The 19,093-nt window shown below is 41.3% G+C and overlaps 2 protein-coding genes across 3 annotated transcripts in view; one reads left to right on the top strand and one right to left on the bottom strand.

The window, feature by feature from the left end:
• The window catches only part of LOC105927580 (dynein, light chain, Tctex-type 3), a 21,789-nt gene extending 3,772 nt beyond the window's left edge, over positions 1-18,017 (bottom strand). Inside the window, exons 1-5 of one of the 2 annotated variants that reach the window (XM_012864411.3) lie at positions 17,882-18,016; positions 16,639-16,680; positions 16,427-16,550; positions 16,267-16,344; positions 13,150-13,774 (exon numbers count right to left, since the gene is read on the bottom strand). In XM_012864411.3, the coding sequence (XP_012719865.2) occupies positions 13,704-13,774; positions 16,267-16,344; positions 16,427-16,550; positions 16,639-16,680; positions 17,882-17,908 (342 nt within the window). In that variant the 5' untranslated portion in view covers positions 17,909-18,016 and the 3' untranslated portion in view covers positions 13,150-13,703. Of the gene's footprint in view, positions 1-13,149; positions 13,775-16,266; positions 16,345-16,426; positions 16,551-16,638; positions 16,681-17,881 lie in introns of those variants that run through there. The other variant, XM_036139168.1, reaches the window with a different exon arrangement.
• On the top strand, positions 6,560-13,047 carry LOC118556062 (membrane transport protein XK-like). Its single transcript, XM_021317426.2, has 3 exons — positions 6,560-6,678; positions 7,667-7,929; positions 11,254-13,047. Coding segments are annotated over exons 1-3 (1,191 nt in total). The 5' UTR covers positions 6,560-6,676; the 3' UTR covers positions 12,180-13,047.
• Positions 18,018-19,093: the final 1,076 nt, after the last annotated feature.

Genomic DNA, 19,093 nt, shown 5'->3' with positions numbered 1-19,093 from the left:
TATAAAAAAACAATCCTGTTCGTCTGATTATTTGAAGCCAGCATAGAGGCCCACAGCGACATCAGGTGGGGCTTGGCCCCAAATGCAGAGACGCCACAGAGGACTAAAACTAATTGCCATCTTTTTTGGGAACCTGTATTTGAGCATTTTTTGTGAGGTTGTGTGTACTTTTTGTTTACAAAGGCTTATAAAAGTTGTTCCTGCCTCTTGGACCCGTCCATGTTTATCTCATGGTACAAAATGCATCTTCATGTATTTTGTTAGGATTTAATGTGGGAGAATAACTCAGAAAGCAGAAGCCCACAACAGTGAAGTTCACGTGAGCTCCTATTTTGCACATTTTTGCTGCAGATGCAATTGGTTTGGGGTTTGCGCTGAAATGATTGTCTATTCTTCGTTGTGACAGACTGGGTGAAGACCTGGGCCGCGCTAGCACATGAATACAGTTTGATCTAAATCATTGTGGGTAGCTTTGTCTTTGCTGTACGCTTAGTGTTGTCCTATGAAAGACAAACCTCCACTCTACTCTCTCTGATTAATGCTACATTTCTACAGCCTGTCAGTTTTTGGGTCACTGCCATGTCTTGGTCAGTTTGCAGTTGTGCCAAACTCTTTCCATTATCAGGTGATTATTGTGAAATTTCTAAAGCTTGGGATATTGTTTCACAGCCTACCGCTGGTTTAAAAACGTCTTTGCATCTTTGATGCTGTTTGTTCACTGAATCCTCTCTAAAACCAGACAAGCCGGATTAAAACTGAGACTAGGGTTCTAATCAGGGGACTTTGGAAGACCATGGTTAGATCTGTGTTTTATTTAGGGGTATTAGAACAAAGGAGATTGAACACAAGATGGCCGACCACACTTGTGAGATTTTTATTGTAAAAAACATTTTAAAAACCACAAATGATGTTACTTCTGCTTCACAGGTATAGCGTATTTTATGTTGAGTGAAATCCTCATAAAAACCTAACCGTTTTTGATGTAATCTGACAAAATTGGGATTAATAGTTTGTAAGTGTATGAATTCTTTTGTAAGTTACTGTAACAGCCTGAAATAGTGCCAGACTCAGAATTTCAAAAAAAAATTAATAATAATAATAATGATAATTTTATAAAGAATCCGTGTTTGTATTTCTTAAAGTTTTTATTTGACCATTTATACAAGTATCACTGATACTCATAGACAAAAGAGAGAATTGAATTGATAAAACAAAAAAACATTAAACATTGTAATATTGGGAATAGTTAAATTATTTAACTCAAATTAAATATGTTAATGAAATCTGAACAAAGAGACAGGCTCTAATATTAAGCATTTCAAACAGGAACTGCTGCAGTAATGTACAGAATTAGAAAAAATATTGCTTTGTAAATATTCTTTGGTAACTAAAAGTACAGATATCTTTAAACAGTTATAATCCTGTGAGTGTTATAGTCCTTAAATTAAATTACTGTAAAATAACTTGTAACAGGGAAATGGACGCTATTAGAGCCATATCCCCTAGGAAAATGTGGGGTTTATGACTCAGCATGGGAAGAAAGTCTCTGTGAGACTGTTCCTCAGTAGAGGCGGTTCTGTTTATGACTCGGTGGCTCCCTGTTTTACTCTTACATGGTTTCCCAGCCGCAGTCACAGTCGTTCTGACCTGTAGCAGGCAGTGTCTCATCCAGTGTTCTCTGAATGATTACTCTTCAGGCATCTCCATCTTCCCTGGGTGAAGCGGGGGTTTCTAAGAATAGCGAATGTCACTGCAGGCTGCTTATCACTGACGACACAGACAGGGGAATGTCTGCCTCTGCTGCCGACAGCCAAGCAGCCTTTCCTTGTCTTATCCGCACACAACGCTGAAATAATCCTTATCATTTTCCGTCACTGCAGCTGCGACACCGACAGCTGTTGGGCTGAATTCACAAAACGCCCTTTTTCTCTTTTGTGAATCTTTTCTAACTAGCTTATTTTTCCTCACAAATCCTCTTTACTTTAGCTACTTTATGCAAAAGTGAACTCCAGTCTCTCGGTTCATCATGATAGAGCAGCGGAGCAGAATCATTTCAGTACAGGGTTCACACTCTGGGTTTTTTTTTCTGTTTTCCTGCTAAGTTAATTTGTTTTTAAGCCTTCTGGAGCACAAAGTTCACATTTAAATGAAGTTGGTTAGGAAAGTTAGTAGAGGGCCAAAAAGTTGCATCAGAAGATCACTTTCACAAACCGATAATTGAAGCTGCACCGTAATATTTATAGCAAAGTGACTGTGCCATTGTGAGGACAGTCAGCTGAAGTCGTGATCCTGACCATAGCACCTCCACCCTGCCCCCCCCCCCCTCCCCCTTTATAGATTCAGATTACGTCATTAGATTATCTGTCAGACTGGTGTCTTCATGCACATCTTTTAGGAGGTGTAACAATACACCCTTTTAGTACAAATATATTAAACAAGTGGCAGTTCAGTAAAATTTTCAGTAAAGTTTTCTTGAAATTATTGTACTTGTCCTTGATCTGAACAGGTAAATAAGATTATTTGCCAATGGAATAAGAATTTGACCTTTTAAAATAACATAATTAGATGTACTGCACTTGAAATAAGATGGTGAAGATGAATTGTTCCTATTTAAGTGCGAAAATATTATTCCATTGGCAGATAATCTTATTTCCTTTGTTGTGGCAGAGTGTAACTTTCACAAAGGGTTTTTCTTGACCACTAATATACGTTTTCCCACGAACCAGGACCTTTTAGTGCTTCAGACGTGTCTACACTGGGAGACCTGGACATTTTGTATTTATTTATTTAACTGCATTCTGTTGCTGAAATCTTTGATAACAGTATTGATTAGGGCTGAACAATGAATTGCATTTGCAATAATATCGCGATAGGATAAAATGGGATTTTCTAACCACAAAGGCCACGATTTGACTGGTCACATGATCTGGGGTGACCTGTGAGTGAGCCGAGCGCAGCAAAAGAGCAAGGAGGGAGAGACGTCAATACTCGTCTGTGCTTAACCTGTTGCACAAAAAGGCCTCAGGCTCTACAGAAGCTGAAACAGATGAAAGTTTGGTACCAAAGAGGAGCAGCAGTAATGCCACTTGTATGGAATAATTTTGGGCATAATAAAGAAGATGCTGCGCAGCGTCAGGTATTGAGCAGAACCTGCCTTGCTACTGTTGCGACCTCATGCGGTAACACAACAAACCTTATCAACACTTAAAAACACCACAAAGCCATGTATGTCGATTAATGATTAACCCCTTATTTTCCAGACACTTTTCTTTCTTTACCTTTACGCAATGTCTCCACCACTCTCCATGAGCACCAGCATCTCGATGACGATGTATCCTGTTTCAGGTATTGAGGCACATAGTCCGTTCAACTGGCAAAATTTTATAGTTATGCAGAGCAAGAATTCAGAACATATGAAATGTTACATTGTACCAAATATTGCATTCAAACAGGCCTTTGCTATTGCAGTATTTCAGATATTGAAATTGCAACGACCACGATTCGACGTATAAACTATAAAGAAAGACTCGTTACCAGCGCTCTGCAAGACAGAAGGTAATACTGACGAGAGAATTCAACCATGAGATTCAGGGGCGTTGGAGATGGGATGCATCTAAAAAGTTGCAGTTTTCCATAATCAAGGGAAAATCTTTATTGGAATTGCAATATTTAAATATTTCCTATAATTGCCAGCTTTTTGTCACATATTTCAATTTATCTTTGGTGATGAGTTCCCAGTCTTTCAGGTTGGAAAGGCTTTTTACTATCAGACTATTTTTTTTTTTTAGCTGCATCCACAGAGTCTTTATCAGAGTCTTACTGGGCCACTCCAAAACGACAATATTGCTCCCAGTCAGAAGAAACATGTTGATCACCATTTCCTTGAACCTGAATCTGGTTGTGCTACGTAGGTGAAAATAGTCTGTGGTGGTTGTAATTCATTTAATAAATATGTTCAGGCATTAGGGAACCTGTTGGAGGGGATTGGATTTAGGGTTTTAGCAATTACTTTAAATCTCTCAGATACCAGGTGGCACTGGAAAATACAGTTAATGTCCAAAATGCTTGTCTGTAACACTTACCGTATGCACCCCTCTGCTAGATTATATTGCTGTAAACCTGGTGTCTCCACCTTTTAGTGATGTGGATGAACATCACATCAGCAATATTACTTTGGCAGCAACATTCAAGGCCTAGACGACACCACTCTTATCTAAACCAGCGCTCACTGTTGATGTAAAACAGTTGGCTACATCATTATGCTGCTGTATCCCAGCAGCATCAATGCTGGACATTTGCATGTCTGAGAGGCTGCTCTGGTCCACAGTAGTAAAGACAAATTATTGAATTTCTATAACCTTGATAAGTCTCATTATCTATGTGTTCCACTTACTGGAACCTTTTCTGTATTCCTTTCTCTTCCCAGAGTGCCGACTGTGTGGGGAAATTTAGGTTAAAAGTCCTATAATAAGCCTTTCTAAATATATAACTAGGCGTCCGGTGCAATCTGGGGAGGTCTGGAAGTTGATTTCAGTATCTGAAGGTCTGGATAAGCCTGGAGGCAGAAAGGAGTGGGGAAAATATCTGTATTTTCAGACTTTATTGCCTTTCCTATTAGTTTAAATGTAGCTTTCCTTCTTTGTCTTTGGCTTCAGCAATTCCTACCTTTTTCGTCCTTCCTTCCTTTTCTGGCATTTTCCTTCCTTCCTTCCTTCCTTTGTTTACTTTCCTTGCTTGTCTGTCCTTCCCTATTTACTGGTGTCCTTTGTCCCATTTTCACTTGTGTACTTTCTTACTTTCTTCTATCCTCCCTTCCTTTCTGATTTTGGTCTTTGATACATTATTCCTTGTGTCCTTTCTTTCTTCCTTCTTTCCTTGTATCCTTCCATTCTTGCTTGAGTCTTCCCTGCTTTCCTTCATTCCTTTTTGTGTCCTTCCTTACTCCCTTGCAATTGTCTTCAATTCCCTATTCCTTCAATCCTTCCTCCAATGTCCTTTCTTCCTTCTTCCATTGTCTTTATTTTATCCCTCTATCCTTCCATCATCCCTGCATTTCTTTCTTTCTTCATTTGCTCCCTCCTTGCTTCCTTCATTTCTTGTCACTCATTATCTGCTTCTACCATTCTTTCTTCCTTCCTACATTTTTCATTCCTTCTTTCCCTGCGTCCTTCCCTCCCACTTTTTTATTTGTCCTTTCCTTATGTCCTCCCTTTTTTTGCTTGCATCCATCCATCTTAACTTCAATTGGCCCCTTCTTCTTTCTTTTGTTGTCCTTCCTTCCTTTTGTCTTTTTGTGTTCTTCTTAGTTTGCTTCATTCCTTCTTTCTCTTCCTTTCTCCTTTTCTTTTGTTGTTTTTTTTCTTGCACCCTTTGTGTTCCTTCCTTCAGTCCAGTTTCTGATATTGTCAATACCTGTCTACTGTATAATTAACTGCCTGAAAGTCATAGGGAACTTTACATTTTTATATTTAATAACTGAAATAAAGGAAATCTTTTCAATGTTGATTCTGGGAAACTGTAATTTCTAAATAAATGTGTAAAGCTCTTGTATGACTACACTAATCCAACATGCTGAAGCCTTGAACACTTTAGGCCCGTCGGTAATGTCTGATTTGCAGGCTGCCCCGTGTTTCTGGACATATAAACAGTTGGTCTCTCAGCACCTCTCTGGTTTAAATCTTGCCGTCATGTTGTTTTATTGGCTGTGGATCAGCGCCACCCGACCCTGGGCTCTCCTGCCAGCGGCCTGCTCTTCAGAGTCTTTAGTATTGGATTGGAACATTACTGACTCTCGCTGACACTGATGGCTCTTTTGACCTTCATAATGACAAAACCAGTAAATGCTGATGTTAGTCACCCTGGTGGTAAAATTACCTCTGGCTATTGAGCGTCTGCAGCATCTCAGCACTGCAGCGTTTCACTAGCTTTGCTGTGGTGAGACACAAATCAACATCGACGGCATACGTAAAACAATAGTAAAAGTTGCAGTTAATATAGAAAATTAAGTAACTTGATTAGTTATTTGACCAAACACAATATATTTTTAATTGATTCAGCTCTGGCTCTGTCTAGTGTTACCATTTTCGACTCAGTAAATGAAGCATTGACCTTAAAACAAGACCTCTGTGATCCATCTCAGTAAAATACATTATAAATTTGGAGCAAGGTGTGCAAATGCATATAATAAAAACAGAAGTCATAAGAGCATAATCAATAATGAAGAAAAAAACGCTCAGCAAAAGAGTCTTCTTTAGGATATTAATTTAGGGGACATTGTCACAAAATAATTTTGACATGTATTGAGACTAAGCAAATTTCCACATTAGTTTAAATGATTAACAAATAATTGTTATTGTTTTAGCTTTTGACCCTTTTATAGACTATTAACAAGCAGTTATAATGCTAGACTTGTCTTACATGGATGCAGGATCACTAATTGGTCCACAATTGATCCCTTATACCTTCTTTTCTCACCCTTTAGATGTCAACTGCACGCAGAAAGGCTCAGCTTTTGCTTGCATCTGAGCTACCTACATTACCATCATGCAGCTTTCAGCTCCTTCACAACAAATAAAAAGAAATTGTAACCTGCTGCTGCAGACATGCTTTTATCGCTGTTGGTGTGCAGGAGATGCTGTAACCAAGCTGAACTGAAACGAAGTCCGAGAACGTATACATGTAAGCTGAAAATGAGATGTAATGCGTCTGTTAAGTTTTCAAAAGAGAGAAAGTGAAGAAAGAGAATATTATGAAATAGTATTTTATTCACAAGCATTTACTGAATAAACTGAAAAAGGCTTGAAGGTTTAGCTTCCCATGAGTCCCTGAACTAATATTTAGTTGTATAACCGCTGTTAGTCAGAACTGCTTCACTAGTGTGTTGTATGAAGTCAGCCCACTTCTGGCTCTGGTGGACGGTGATCCAAACCAGGAGTCCACCGGTTGTCTATCGGATTAAGATCCAGAGATCGGACAGAGCTCAGTAAAATCAATCTTGTTGGTGGGGAACTAAGATGGCACGTGCTGACTGGTGTGTTTGGTGGTCGTTGTCTCATTGAAACATCCATTTGTGTGAATTTCTCCAATGTGAGATCAATAAAGCTTATCTTATCTTAGCTTATCTTATTTCAGAGACAACACAGCCACAAGGCCAGTATATTAAAGGTTTATAAAGTGTTTACAGCTTCATTACCCGCTGGTTTGTTAACTATTTAGTAGTCATTTGGATTTCATTAAACCAAATAGTCTCCTTTCTCTTCATCTGGAATCAGGCTGCATCCCTGAGGCAGAAAAAGATGTGCAGTCCATCCTGAGGAGACCAGACAGCCTGGTGTCGAATGCTGACGCTGTTTAGTGGTGTATGAATCTTTAAGAGTGAATGTTTGGATTAGAAAAGCACAATATATTTAATCTTGAGCCCAATCCTGTTCTTGCATTCAGATTACCGTCAGCATTCAGATCAGTGACTGAAGTTTTCACATCATAGACCGTCGTTTGTCATCCTTGCTTACATTGCATCTGAAAAGTATTTGCAGCTCTCCATTTTTTCCACATTTTAGCACACAATAAATTATAACCAAAATTATTTATTCTTTTATAGAAAATGTATTAACATTTAAAAATGATGTGCATCAATCTACATTGTCTCTGCTCTCCGCTGCTCAAGGTGTCTGGAGGCGTTCTGCATCTACGGCAGCGTGGGCCAAGTGGAGGAGCCTTATGTCAGCATCACCAGGAAGAAGCAGATGCCCCGCGAGGGTCAGTCCGAGGAGGTGGAGCGGCAGGTGGGGCAGGCCGAGGGGAAACTGTTCACGCACCGATCGGCGTTCTCCCGCACCTCTGTGATCCAGGCCTTCCTGGGATCGGCTCCCCAGCTCACCCTGCAGCTCTACATCTGCGTGCTGCAGCGGGGGGTGTCTGTAGGAAGAGGTGAGGAGGAGGAGGTGGTGGTGGTGGTGGAAGTGTGTGTGTGTGGGGGGGGATTAATGTGAGTCTGTCACAAGTGTGCTACAGTGTGGGCTGAGCTGGATGTTGAGTCCAAGTGGAGTTATGTAACAGCCCCACTGGTACTGATGATGAAAATGCTGCTCTTCTCTAAATGCCTCTCAGGTAAAGGGTTCACGGATTCAAACTACAAAGTGTTCAGATTGAGACAAACTGCAGGACTTTATGGTACTTTGTCTCTTCAGTTATGTTTAGATGTCCAACATTGAGTCATGCGCTTTCAGCCTTCACCTACTGCTAGTATTGCTGACAATAAAGCCGGCCAAACAAATCAATCCAGAGTAAAAAAATAGCTTAAAAACACTAAAACAAAGTGTATTTCAGTTCTTTTATAGGATTTTTCAAAGCTTGTTTTAAATGCAGATGATACTTTTGAACAAAACTATGGCTTCTCTACTCAGTCACAAAGTGACTGAGAAAATAAAAACAAATTGTTTTTGACCCTCTGGTAAACCTGTTAAAAAATACATTAATGAATAAAAAGTTGAACAGAAAGTAAATACTGAACTTACACGGCCAGAAAAATAAAGGGAACACTAAAGTAACATCCTAGATCTGAATAAATAAAATATTCTTATTAAATACTTTGTTCTTTGCATAGATGAATGTGCTGACAACAAAATCACATAAAAAGTATCAATGGAAATCAAACATGGATGTCTGGATTTGGAGTCACACTCAAAATTAAAGTGGGAAAACACACAACACGTGGATTCAACTTTGATGTAATGTCCTTAAAACGAGTTAAAATGAGTAGCGAGTGTGGCCTCCACGTCCCTGAATGACCTCCCTACAACACCTGGGTAGCTCCTGATGAGGTGGAGGATGGTCTCCTGAGGGACACTCCAGCCACATGAGGTCTAGCATCGTCTAGCATTAGGAGGAACCAGCATACATCTCACAATGGCTCTGAGGATCTCATCTCTGTACCTAATGGCAGTCAGACTACCTCTGGAGAGCACATGGAGGGCTGTGCACCCCCCACAAAGAAAATGCGCCCCCACATCATGACTGACCCACTGCCAAACTGGTCATGCTGGAGGATGGTGCAGGCAACAGAACGTTCTCCACAGCTTCTCCAGACTCTGTCACATGTGTTCAGTGTTTAATCTGTGAAGAGCTCAGGGCGCCAGTGGTAAATTTGCCCATCTTGGTGTTCTCTGAAAACAATGCCATGCTCTGGACACTACGCTGAGAGACACAGCAAACCTTCTTTCCACAGCTCGCATTGATGTGCCATCCTGGATGAGCTGCACTACCTGAGCCACTTGTGTGGGTTGTAGACTCTGTCTCCTGCTACCACTAGACTGAAAGCACCGCCAGCATTCAAAAGTGACCAAAACAAGTGTTCCCTTCATTTTATTTTATTTTGAGCAATGTATTTCATGTTCTCAGACATCTCTGACCTTCATTCAAAAAAAGTAACATTTCAGATTATCAATGTCTGCTGTTTTTAATGTTTTTCTTTGCTGAATTTAATTCCCCTAAGATATAAAGCATGAACTATTTTTATTATGTTTTAGCATTTTTTTTTATTTATTAGACATAAATGGCAGAAGCATATTAGTTACTTCCGCTTAAAGTTTGGAATTAATGAGACTCTCAATGATTTTTAATTTTCTTTGGAAGCTCCTCTTACCTTCTGAATAAATTGTTATTTATTTATTTATTTAATGTGGAAACGCTGCCGCACATTTTCAGGTTGCTCTACAGATGTTCTACAGGGTTCTAAGGGCTGTCGTTGGCAACATCTCGTACCTGGTTAGCCGGCCAACAACGTCTAATTAAAGTGTCAGAAATGTGAAATGTGGCTGGGACTTCAGTCAGCGTATTTTTGGTTTGATCTGGGATCAGAATCTGTCATGTTTAATAAGAGCAGGCTGGTCTAAGCGCGGATCCAAAACACATTCAGAGGAAATAAGGTGTATAGGCATAAAATCATCAGAAATCATTTTATAGTTACAATAACTGACATGTAAGGAATGTTTATTTATCAGGGAGAAAAAGAAAGTTATACACACCTTTTATTTTTTTTATTTATCTCCGGAAGAGGAAGTGATTTAACTGCACAGTAAAAATTTACCTTGTTTTACTCATCAAACTAAAATGAGTTTTTCCAGCTGAGGACAAAGTTAGGACACCCTACCCTCTGATAGCTAATGTTTCCCCCCTTTAGTTCCAATAACTTCAGCGAGGGGCTTCTTGTAGCCGTCTGCCAGGCCTCTGAGGAAAGTTTGACGCCCTCCTTCCTTTCAGCTCTGGGACGTTTGAGGGGTTTATTTATTGTATGTTCAGTCCATTTCAAGTCACAAAGCATCCTAATCAGATCATCTGGGCATTGGCTCAGATGACAATAATAATGGAGGTTTCTGGAGCGGGTTGCAGTTCTTGGCGGATTTACTGCAATGTTTTGGGTGACTGTGATGCTGCAGGCTCCAGCCATGCTTCAGCTTGACTGTTTTTACAGACTCTTATATTTTACTCAAACACTCTCCGACACATGGCAGAACTCGTAGTGGATTGTTTGATGTCAAGCTGGACGGGCCCTGCTGCAGCGGAGCATCACCAAACCATCATAGGTCCACCTTTATTTATTTTCAGCTTCTTTTTCTGGACTGCTGGTTGCTTGATGCCACACATGTCCTCTGTTCTGATGTCCAAATAATTCAGCGATAGACTCATCTGACCAAAAAATACTGTGCTGGAGGTCTCGGCCACCGTCGACGGTCTCTCTGGATGATGTATCGTACCAAGCTCTGTGCGATCTTCAATGCTTGTACCATTGTTTTACAGCCTAACCCTGCTTTAAACTTCTCAGTTTTTTCCCCGACCTGTCAGCTGTGTTTCTCGGTCTTCATGAGGCCGCTTGTTCACAAGCGTCTGAGTCCTTCACAGAACAGCTGGATTAATACTGGGATTAAATGACACACAAGGGGACTCTATTTGCTAATTAACTTACTTTTGACGGGAATTGCTTGAACTGGATCTCTAATCAAGGTGTCATTTTATTACTTTGTGTCAGTCTATCACTTAAAATCACTATAACACATTTAAGTTTGTGGTTGTAATGTGACAAAATGTCACAATGGGTTTAAATACATTTGCCGGCCGCTATAAGGGCCCCACTTGTTAGTGATGGTATGATTAAAAAAACGTGAGGAAAAGGACCTAAAGTCCAGTTAGAAAAATAAAAAAGTGAACCTCCCCTTTAATGTTCTCCGTATATTTCTGCGTTCTTCTCTCCGTTAGGCACTCTGATGGTGATCTCCCTTCTGTCCATTGTGTACGGAGCACTGCGCTGCAACATCCTGGCCATTAAGATCAAATACGACGACTACGAGGTGGACATCCAACCCATGGCTTACCTCTGCATCTTCCTGTGGCGAGGCTTCGAGATCGCCACGCGCGTGGTGGTCCTGGTCCTGTTCAGCTCGGTGCTGCAGCTCTGGGTCCTGCCCGTGGTGTTCTTGAACTTCCTGGTTTTCTTCTTCTACCCGTGGATCCTGTTCTGGCAGAGTCACTCGCCGTTCCCCGAGAACATAGAGAAGACCCTCACCAGGGTGGGGACCACCATCGTGCTGTGCCTGCTGACCTTCCTCTACGCCGGCATCAACATGTTCTGCTGGTCGGCCGTGCAAGTGAAGCTCAACGACCCGGACCTGATCAACAAGTCCCAGAACTGGTACCGCATGGCCGTGTACTACATGGTGCGCTTCGCGGAGAACGCCACGCTGCTCCTGCTGTGGTACATCTACAAGACGGACTTCTACGAGTTCATCTTCGCGCCGCTGCTGGTGCTGCAGCTGCTGCTGGCCTACGCCATCGGCATCTTCTTCATGCTGGTCTTCTACCAGTTCTGCCATCCGTGCCGGAGGCTCTTCTCCTCCAGCATGACGCAGGGCCTTTGGGATTGCTCCTCCTTCCTCTGCTTCTTGTGCACTTCCGCTTCCCCCCTCAACCAGCCGATAGGGAGCGCGCCACCGGAGGCGACCGCCCGCCGCCAGCCGTCCGACGACCGAGTCCACGACACGACGAGCGACAGCGCGGACGACGCGCCGAACGACACCACGTACGACATGCTCAACGACACCACCTACGATGTGACCACTGGGGAAAACAGCACCAGGGGTGGAGTCAACGGGGATGTTGGCCACATCGTGTCCTGCAATGTCTAAAGCAATCACAGCAGACTTCTCAAAGCGCCACACGTGTCCCCCTGTTGCTTTTACGGTCCTCTGATCTCTGCTTTTAAATAAGAGGAACATATGAGTTAATTCTGCCTGCCCACAGAGATGATTATCGCCCATATTCTCAGCCATCATCCTTCCTCCCGCAGGCTTTATAAACACGCTGTATAAGGATCACCTAGAGCCCACGCTTTTAACCTGGTCGTCTTGGTGTGCGTTTTTTGGCATGGATGCATGCAGATGTCCCCGACCTCAGATGAGGTGCAACAGCTATTAAGTACCTGTCCTCGCCAGTTTTATGGCTACAAGCGATCAGCTTGAGTATACTCCTCCAATGAGAGCTTTGTGGTTCTCCCGCGCTGCTTCTGTGACGTGCCCCAGCTTGATGACGAGTTGTTTGTTTCACACAATAAAGAGCCGCTCCACACGCTACTGTAAAGCACAAGCATTTCCCCGGAAGCCTAATGGGCATTTTTGCACGTTTACAAAAGAAAAGGTTTGTGTGTTTCGCTCAACAGTCAAGCAGCAGCCATGGTGACGTGAAATGCTATCTTCGTCTCATCACTTGGAACATTTAGAGTACAAAATGGACTTAAATGAACTAAATCACCGCATATATCAAGTTTTCGGTCTTAAATGTAAAATTACGTCTCAGAAAGAATGTCGGTGTGCTCGTTTTTTGCACCAACTCCTCTTTTGCCTCGTATCCGCAGAGGAAACGCCAGAATGCTTCTGTTTGTGAACATTCGCAGCAATTTAAGCAAAAACATAAAAACGTTCTGACACACTAGAAATTAGTGTTATAAAAAGGTAAATGCCTAGTTCAAAATAAATCTATATTTATATGTGAAACATGCATCCCTGTTTGTCTTCATGTTGTGTTCTGGTGACATCTAGTGGCCAACCACACAAAGTATTTTTTTTAAACCAAAGATTAAAAAAAAGAGACACAAACTAATTAAATACATATTAAGTTCATTTATTGAACATAAACAGTTTTGTAGCTGCATTCAAGGAATCTAACCCATAAAATGAGACAAGACCTGAACTACGTGTACAGAACAAGTTATTAAAATGTCGATATACACAAATAGAAAACACATTCTGGAAGTAAATTAACTTTTACAACAACAAGACATGTCCTACACACTTCTTTGCATTGTGCTAAATCAGGAAATATGGTCCAAGCTTTGAGCTGAATGTTGTAGGAAGTCTCATGATGTGGAAATATAGCATTTGCTAAGTATAAATAACAACAAAGTACAACCATTGCAAACAGGATTGGGCCTTAATAGTGTTGCAGGCTGCCGTTAGGGCTGTCGACGGCTTCTACCAGCCTGGCTTCTGGAAAATATCCTTCATCCATACAGACACCAGTGTGCATATGCAGAACTGTCTGAGGGGAGAAATCGTGTCCTGGGAGGACTTCGTCGCAGGATCTGGTGTCGCTTGGAGCGCGGCTTCAGAGCTGACGGCGCTCTGGGGGAGAGCGGCTGCAGCTCGGCGTCGCTGTCACATGCCCACAGCGAACACACTGACCACGCAGTACATGGTGCGGTTCTCCCATCGCACCGTGCAGCTTCCTGAAAACGCACGGAACCAGCTGCTTAATGGAACTGATCACATTTCATCTATAAAATAACTTAAACCTTTTTAAATCTATTCAAAATACATACTTTAAGTATTATTGGTTCAGTAAACCTGTCGGATCAAGGTGGCTAATCAGTAATGGCACATTCTCCTGTGTGGCTCAGAAATGCTCAAAACTAGCTGTTCGGTTTATCTGTAAGCTATCTGAAGAATACCTGCTGCTCATATTAAACGTATGTGCGGCGGATCTTAAAGGAATACAAACCCCTGTGGAAATGGCAGCTTTAGCATTTTGTCTTAAGTTCACACCCGTCAGTCACGGTGAATCTAATTAACCTGAAATAAAGTTCAGCTCTCCTGGTAGGCCTTTCCTGACATTTGCTCATTCAGAGACTTTAGCTGATGCCACGGTTTGCAGGGAGAGGCTGCAGAGGATCAAAACCATCTCATCGTTGAAACGCATCAGTCAGAAAATGGGGAGGGGGGCTGCCAAAAGCAGGACGGTAACACTGACGTCTGGTGGTGCTGCTCGTGTGATGTTACACGCTCCAATGTTCTTTACCCGTCTGGTAAAAGAAGTATGAGCTTCAAGACAAAAGCCTTTTCTTCCAAAGATAACATTAAGGCTAAACTCTCCCAAATCCTTGCAAGAGGATGTTTTACGGTCCAATGAAAGCAAACAGGAACCACTGGTCCATGAGTCAACAGGTCTGAGCATCACCACAGCGAAACAAGGGAAAGGCCGCATCGTGATCTGGGGTCGTTTCATTCTGGTGGACCAACTGTTCTGACTGCCAGTCGGTTCTGGTCCCAAACCCTGCAGGTGTCTACAGAACAGCTGAAGATGAAGGGGAATCTATTGTATCAGCAAAAATATGGTCCCAATTTAACAAAAGAATGGCATCACTGGAAGAGATTTAAAGATTTGAAATGTCCAAAGTCCAGACCTAAATCTGAAGATGGACTCCTAACAAAGAACACCTACTGCTGAAAAGGAATCAAAAGCACGACGACAAAACATACATTTACACGCGTCATCTACAATCAGGTCATTGCCGCTTCTTTAGCTGCGGTGCCAAGAGCGTGAAAATGATTTATCATGGAGTCCTTTCCCTCAGATGAAAACCTGGCAAAACAAAAACAAGGGGGTCCGCATGTTTAGGCTCCACCGTGGAAAGAAGGGTTCCTTTATAAAGTCAGGGACAGAGACCTGTGGGTAAAAACGATCTTTATACTTGAAGTTTGCAAACTGTGTTTCCCAGGTGCATTTTCATTTCATGAGGAAAACTCCTGAGCTTTTGAGCAGCACAGTTATTACCTGCTTATAAAATATGCACTCTGTAAACGCTGCTTTCTAAATCTCACACTGCAGCTGGGTGAAGCAGACGGATTAAACCGCTACCTGTGTTTTCGTAAACTGCTTCGAATTCTCTTCGGTGAAAAAATATGAATCACAACTTTAAAAAAAATAAATAAATAAAACTGCATTACAAAACAGGATGACGACATACTGGGACAACGATAATAATGGAGGTTTCTAGAGCGGGTTGTAGGCAGAGATGTGGGAAAATATCCCCCGTCAATCATATGGCCAAAATATGAGCTCTAAAAACAGTGTGTGCCCTTTAATTAAGCGGTGCTTGGCTTCTTCACAAAGGTGTGCAGAGCAGCTGATGGACGCTTTAGGGATTCAAGCCCTTAGCGTCTGTAAATTCAAACATTATTTGTTCTCCTTTATTTCTCTCAAACTGCTTTATGAAGAGTATTTTTAAACCTAAATAGCTCCACAGAAATGCGGCTGGGGCGACATTTAACCACCATGACGTCTAAATAAATCAAGTGACTGAACGTGTCAGAGATGTAGCAGAAACCCATGATGCCCCCGTTTATTTCTCAATTATCACCCACTCTGTGTCATGGCTACACGTGTGAAAGGTCACTCTTAGCGGAGTTGAACTTTACCTGAATTAGAAACGCATTTTGATGCCAGGTCTGAACACGGCCCCATAAATGTTTTAATTTAAGTCGTTTCGTCATTTCTAGGCTTCCAGAATCGGCAGCTAAGATGGCTCCAAAGATTAGCAACTGGAACTGGGCCCATCAAACTGAGCAGTCTGTGAAATGATCTCCCTTCTCCATAGATTGTTACAAATGATACAGCTTGAGATGAATTTATGAAACAACAGGAGAAAAAAAAGAAAGAAAAAGGAGCAGCTTGTCTGAACATGACTGGTTTCCCATCTCCAAGAACTCGTTACTGATCCAATCTTACAAACACATTTAGCATTCTTTCTCGATTCTCATGGCACACCTGTCTATTTAAAAAGCTGTTAGTTTAATGTGTCGGACTTAGCTTCGTACGACACGAATATTGGTTTTAATCTGGTGTTTTAAACAAGCTCTGATGTCACTGCATTTGGACACACAATCGAGAGGGTGAATTTAGACGCCAACAGCCACATGAAGCAGCTTTACTGTCTCCTACCGTCTGTAGTGGTGTCCCAGTAGCAGGCATTGGCTGTGTGGAGACCCGCGCCACTCTTCTGCATGATGGTACAGTTCACTGAATCACAGCAGACCACAGTATTACACACATGCTCATTATACCCCGTATATCTTCAGAATAACTTGGGACGCCGGCTCACCGATGTATTTGAAGGGGCGACTCTGCTTCACCAGGTGAGTCAGGGAATGCTCCACGATATTGGCCGTCCATTGGTTGACTTTGTTCTGGTTATAGTCCGTCCCACCGATGACTCCTTCGATACACTGAGGCAGAAACGACAACCAGGAAGTTGTTCTCATGCATTCCTACATAATGTAGTTGTTGCTCGTGATTTAGGAGATAAAAACGTACCTCCTTCACCAAGACAGTCGTCTCGTCCGTATTGAAGTTTCCCTGCAGGATTGTTTTGAAGGAGAAAAATTAGGCGAGTAACTCAGAACATGGGTTTCCACTTATTTTTGTCCTTTTTCTGTCTGTTATTTCCTCACGGCACATTCAGAAGGGTGTTAGTAGTTGAATATCATATTAATGACAAGGACTGTATCACTGCAACGAGGTATAAACAACACAGTCTACGTAAACAGTGAAATGAAAATTACAAACAGCTAAAATCCAATCTGCAGGTTTATAAGATCTTAATATAACAGTGTTCATTTCTTGCTCATACTGAGAATTTAAGTATAAAATCTGTTGAGGGTTATTTGGATACTGAAGCTCAGCACTGATTGGTACAGGGGAGTTGCTTGTGTGCAAAGAAAATATGCTTTATATTAATGCAAGTAATAAGATCCTGACATTTTATGGCTTAGACAAAGTAAACAAACAAAACGCCGATAAACGTTCATAAAGCGTCTTCCATTATACGTTTAATTCAGATGCATAAAAAGGTTTCTTTGAGTTTTAATTCATCTTTGCTACATTAAGTTTTTACGCTTCAGTAAAAAAAAAAAAAAGGGGGTCGCCCGGTGACAATCTGCAGAAGACAACTTGCCCCGAATCATTTACATAGTTTAATAACTTTCCATTGTAAAATTGCTTTTGAAAAGAAAAAAAATAATTTAAAAAAGACCAAAACATTTCAAGATATAATAGATATCTGTAGTTTCACATCTACCGCAGATTATGTAGTAAAGGGCCATTTTCACTGCTATTTGGGGCCTCTGCTCTCATTCAGATCAGCTCTTTAAAAATCAATATTATTTAAACATGTCAAATCTGAACCTTATTCTACTCCAACAAGATGAAAATTACAGTATATATTAATGATAACATCCATGACATTTTTAATTAAGCCACAGATTAACCTTAAAACTTTTCCTGAGAGGGCTAAGAGGCCAAAGCGCAGCGAAATAATGAGCAGATAAACGAGTAATAAACCTGTCCCCGCAATCAGTGCACCTGTCACTCTGGATGTTTTATAGCATCACAGATGGGAAACAGTCTGTAAACAAAGAGATAAAGATGCTGGGAGGAGCCACGCCCGTCAGCTAGCGGACTGCGCTAACAGCTAGCCGGTTTAACAAGCCGATACGGATTTAAAAGGCTGATCCTTGACATTTCCATCAACGTAGACGAGTAAAACAAATCACTTTACATCATCCCCAGACGCGTACTCTTCCATCCCTTTAGCGCACAAAACACCGCCAGTCCTTTCCCTTGTGAGCGCCGGCGACTGCTGTTGCTCTTCCTGTTGAAGTTCTTCTTCTTGCGTTTACAATTTACGCCGAGCGTTATCGCCGCCTACCGGATGGAAAGCATAAGTGCGCCCTGTGGCACTCAGGAGACTGACTCTCTGGTGTGTTTTTTTGAGTGGAATAATCCATGTTTATCTACATTCTTACTGTTCTTAGCTCCCCCCCAAATGATAACTTAATAATATATATTTTGTCTATTAAGAACAAATATTATGTGCAAAAAAGAAGAAAATATGTATCACCTAATTACTTAAGCAATTCCAATGACTAAGAGTTTATAATAATGTTATTGCATTATATCTATCTGTATGTGTGGTTCTTAGAAAACAGTTAACATTTAAGAACCTTTATTTTGTTCCATAGTTTTCTCTTAAATAATACATTTTGGGTGCAGAAGAGAAGCCTTCAGAGCTGCCACTGTCTACATGGTTGCCCGGAGTTTGTGGCCCTTCGCAAAAGATTTTTAATTAAAAGAAGAATTCAGACAGATGATGCTCCCACTGGTACTGAGGAGTTTTTTTTTTTTTTTTTTTTTTTTATTTTTTTTTTTTTTTTTAGCTATCCACCATACAGAGAAAAAAATATTACAGAATAAAACATGCAAATATGTACCGACGTCTAATTGTACAGTGGATGGAGCATGTTGAAAAGTCAAGTAATGCAGATAGATAGATAGATAGATAGATAGATAGATAGATAGATAGATAGATAGATAGATAGATAGATAGATAGATAGATAGATAGATAGATAGATAGATAGATAGATAGATAGATAGATAGATAGATAGATAGATAGATAGATAGATAGATAGATAGATGTCACAGAACAAAAATACAATTAGGACAAAAAGACTGACCATGAAGCCAGTTTTTCATCAGCTGTCCCCAGATATATGTTCTAATCAATAAGAGCAGCTTTGAAGAGAAGTGCACCACATCAGAGAGCTCTCCAAACAAGGTTATTTCTTATGTACCACAGCAGCAAATTAGATCAATATCTGTTGATCCCATCTGTGCGTCTCACGGCGATGTTTATCTAAGCTGACCACTGTTTCATCCGGACCTCTACAGTCCCCATGGCCACTGTGCGGCGGCTGCTGGCTCCTCTGACA

The sequence above is a fragment of the Fundulus heteroclitus genome, chromosome 7, assembly GCF_011125445.2.
Source record: "Fundulus heteroclitus isolate FHET01 chromosome 7, MU-UCD_Fhet_4.1, whole genome shotgun sequence".
NCBI lineage: Eukaryota > Metazoa > Chordata > Actinopteri > Cyprinodontiformes > Fundulidae > Fundulus > Fundulus heteroclitus.
Note: the sequence above shows the minus strand (reverse complement) of the source record. Positions and strands in the feature narration are given on the sequence as shown.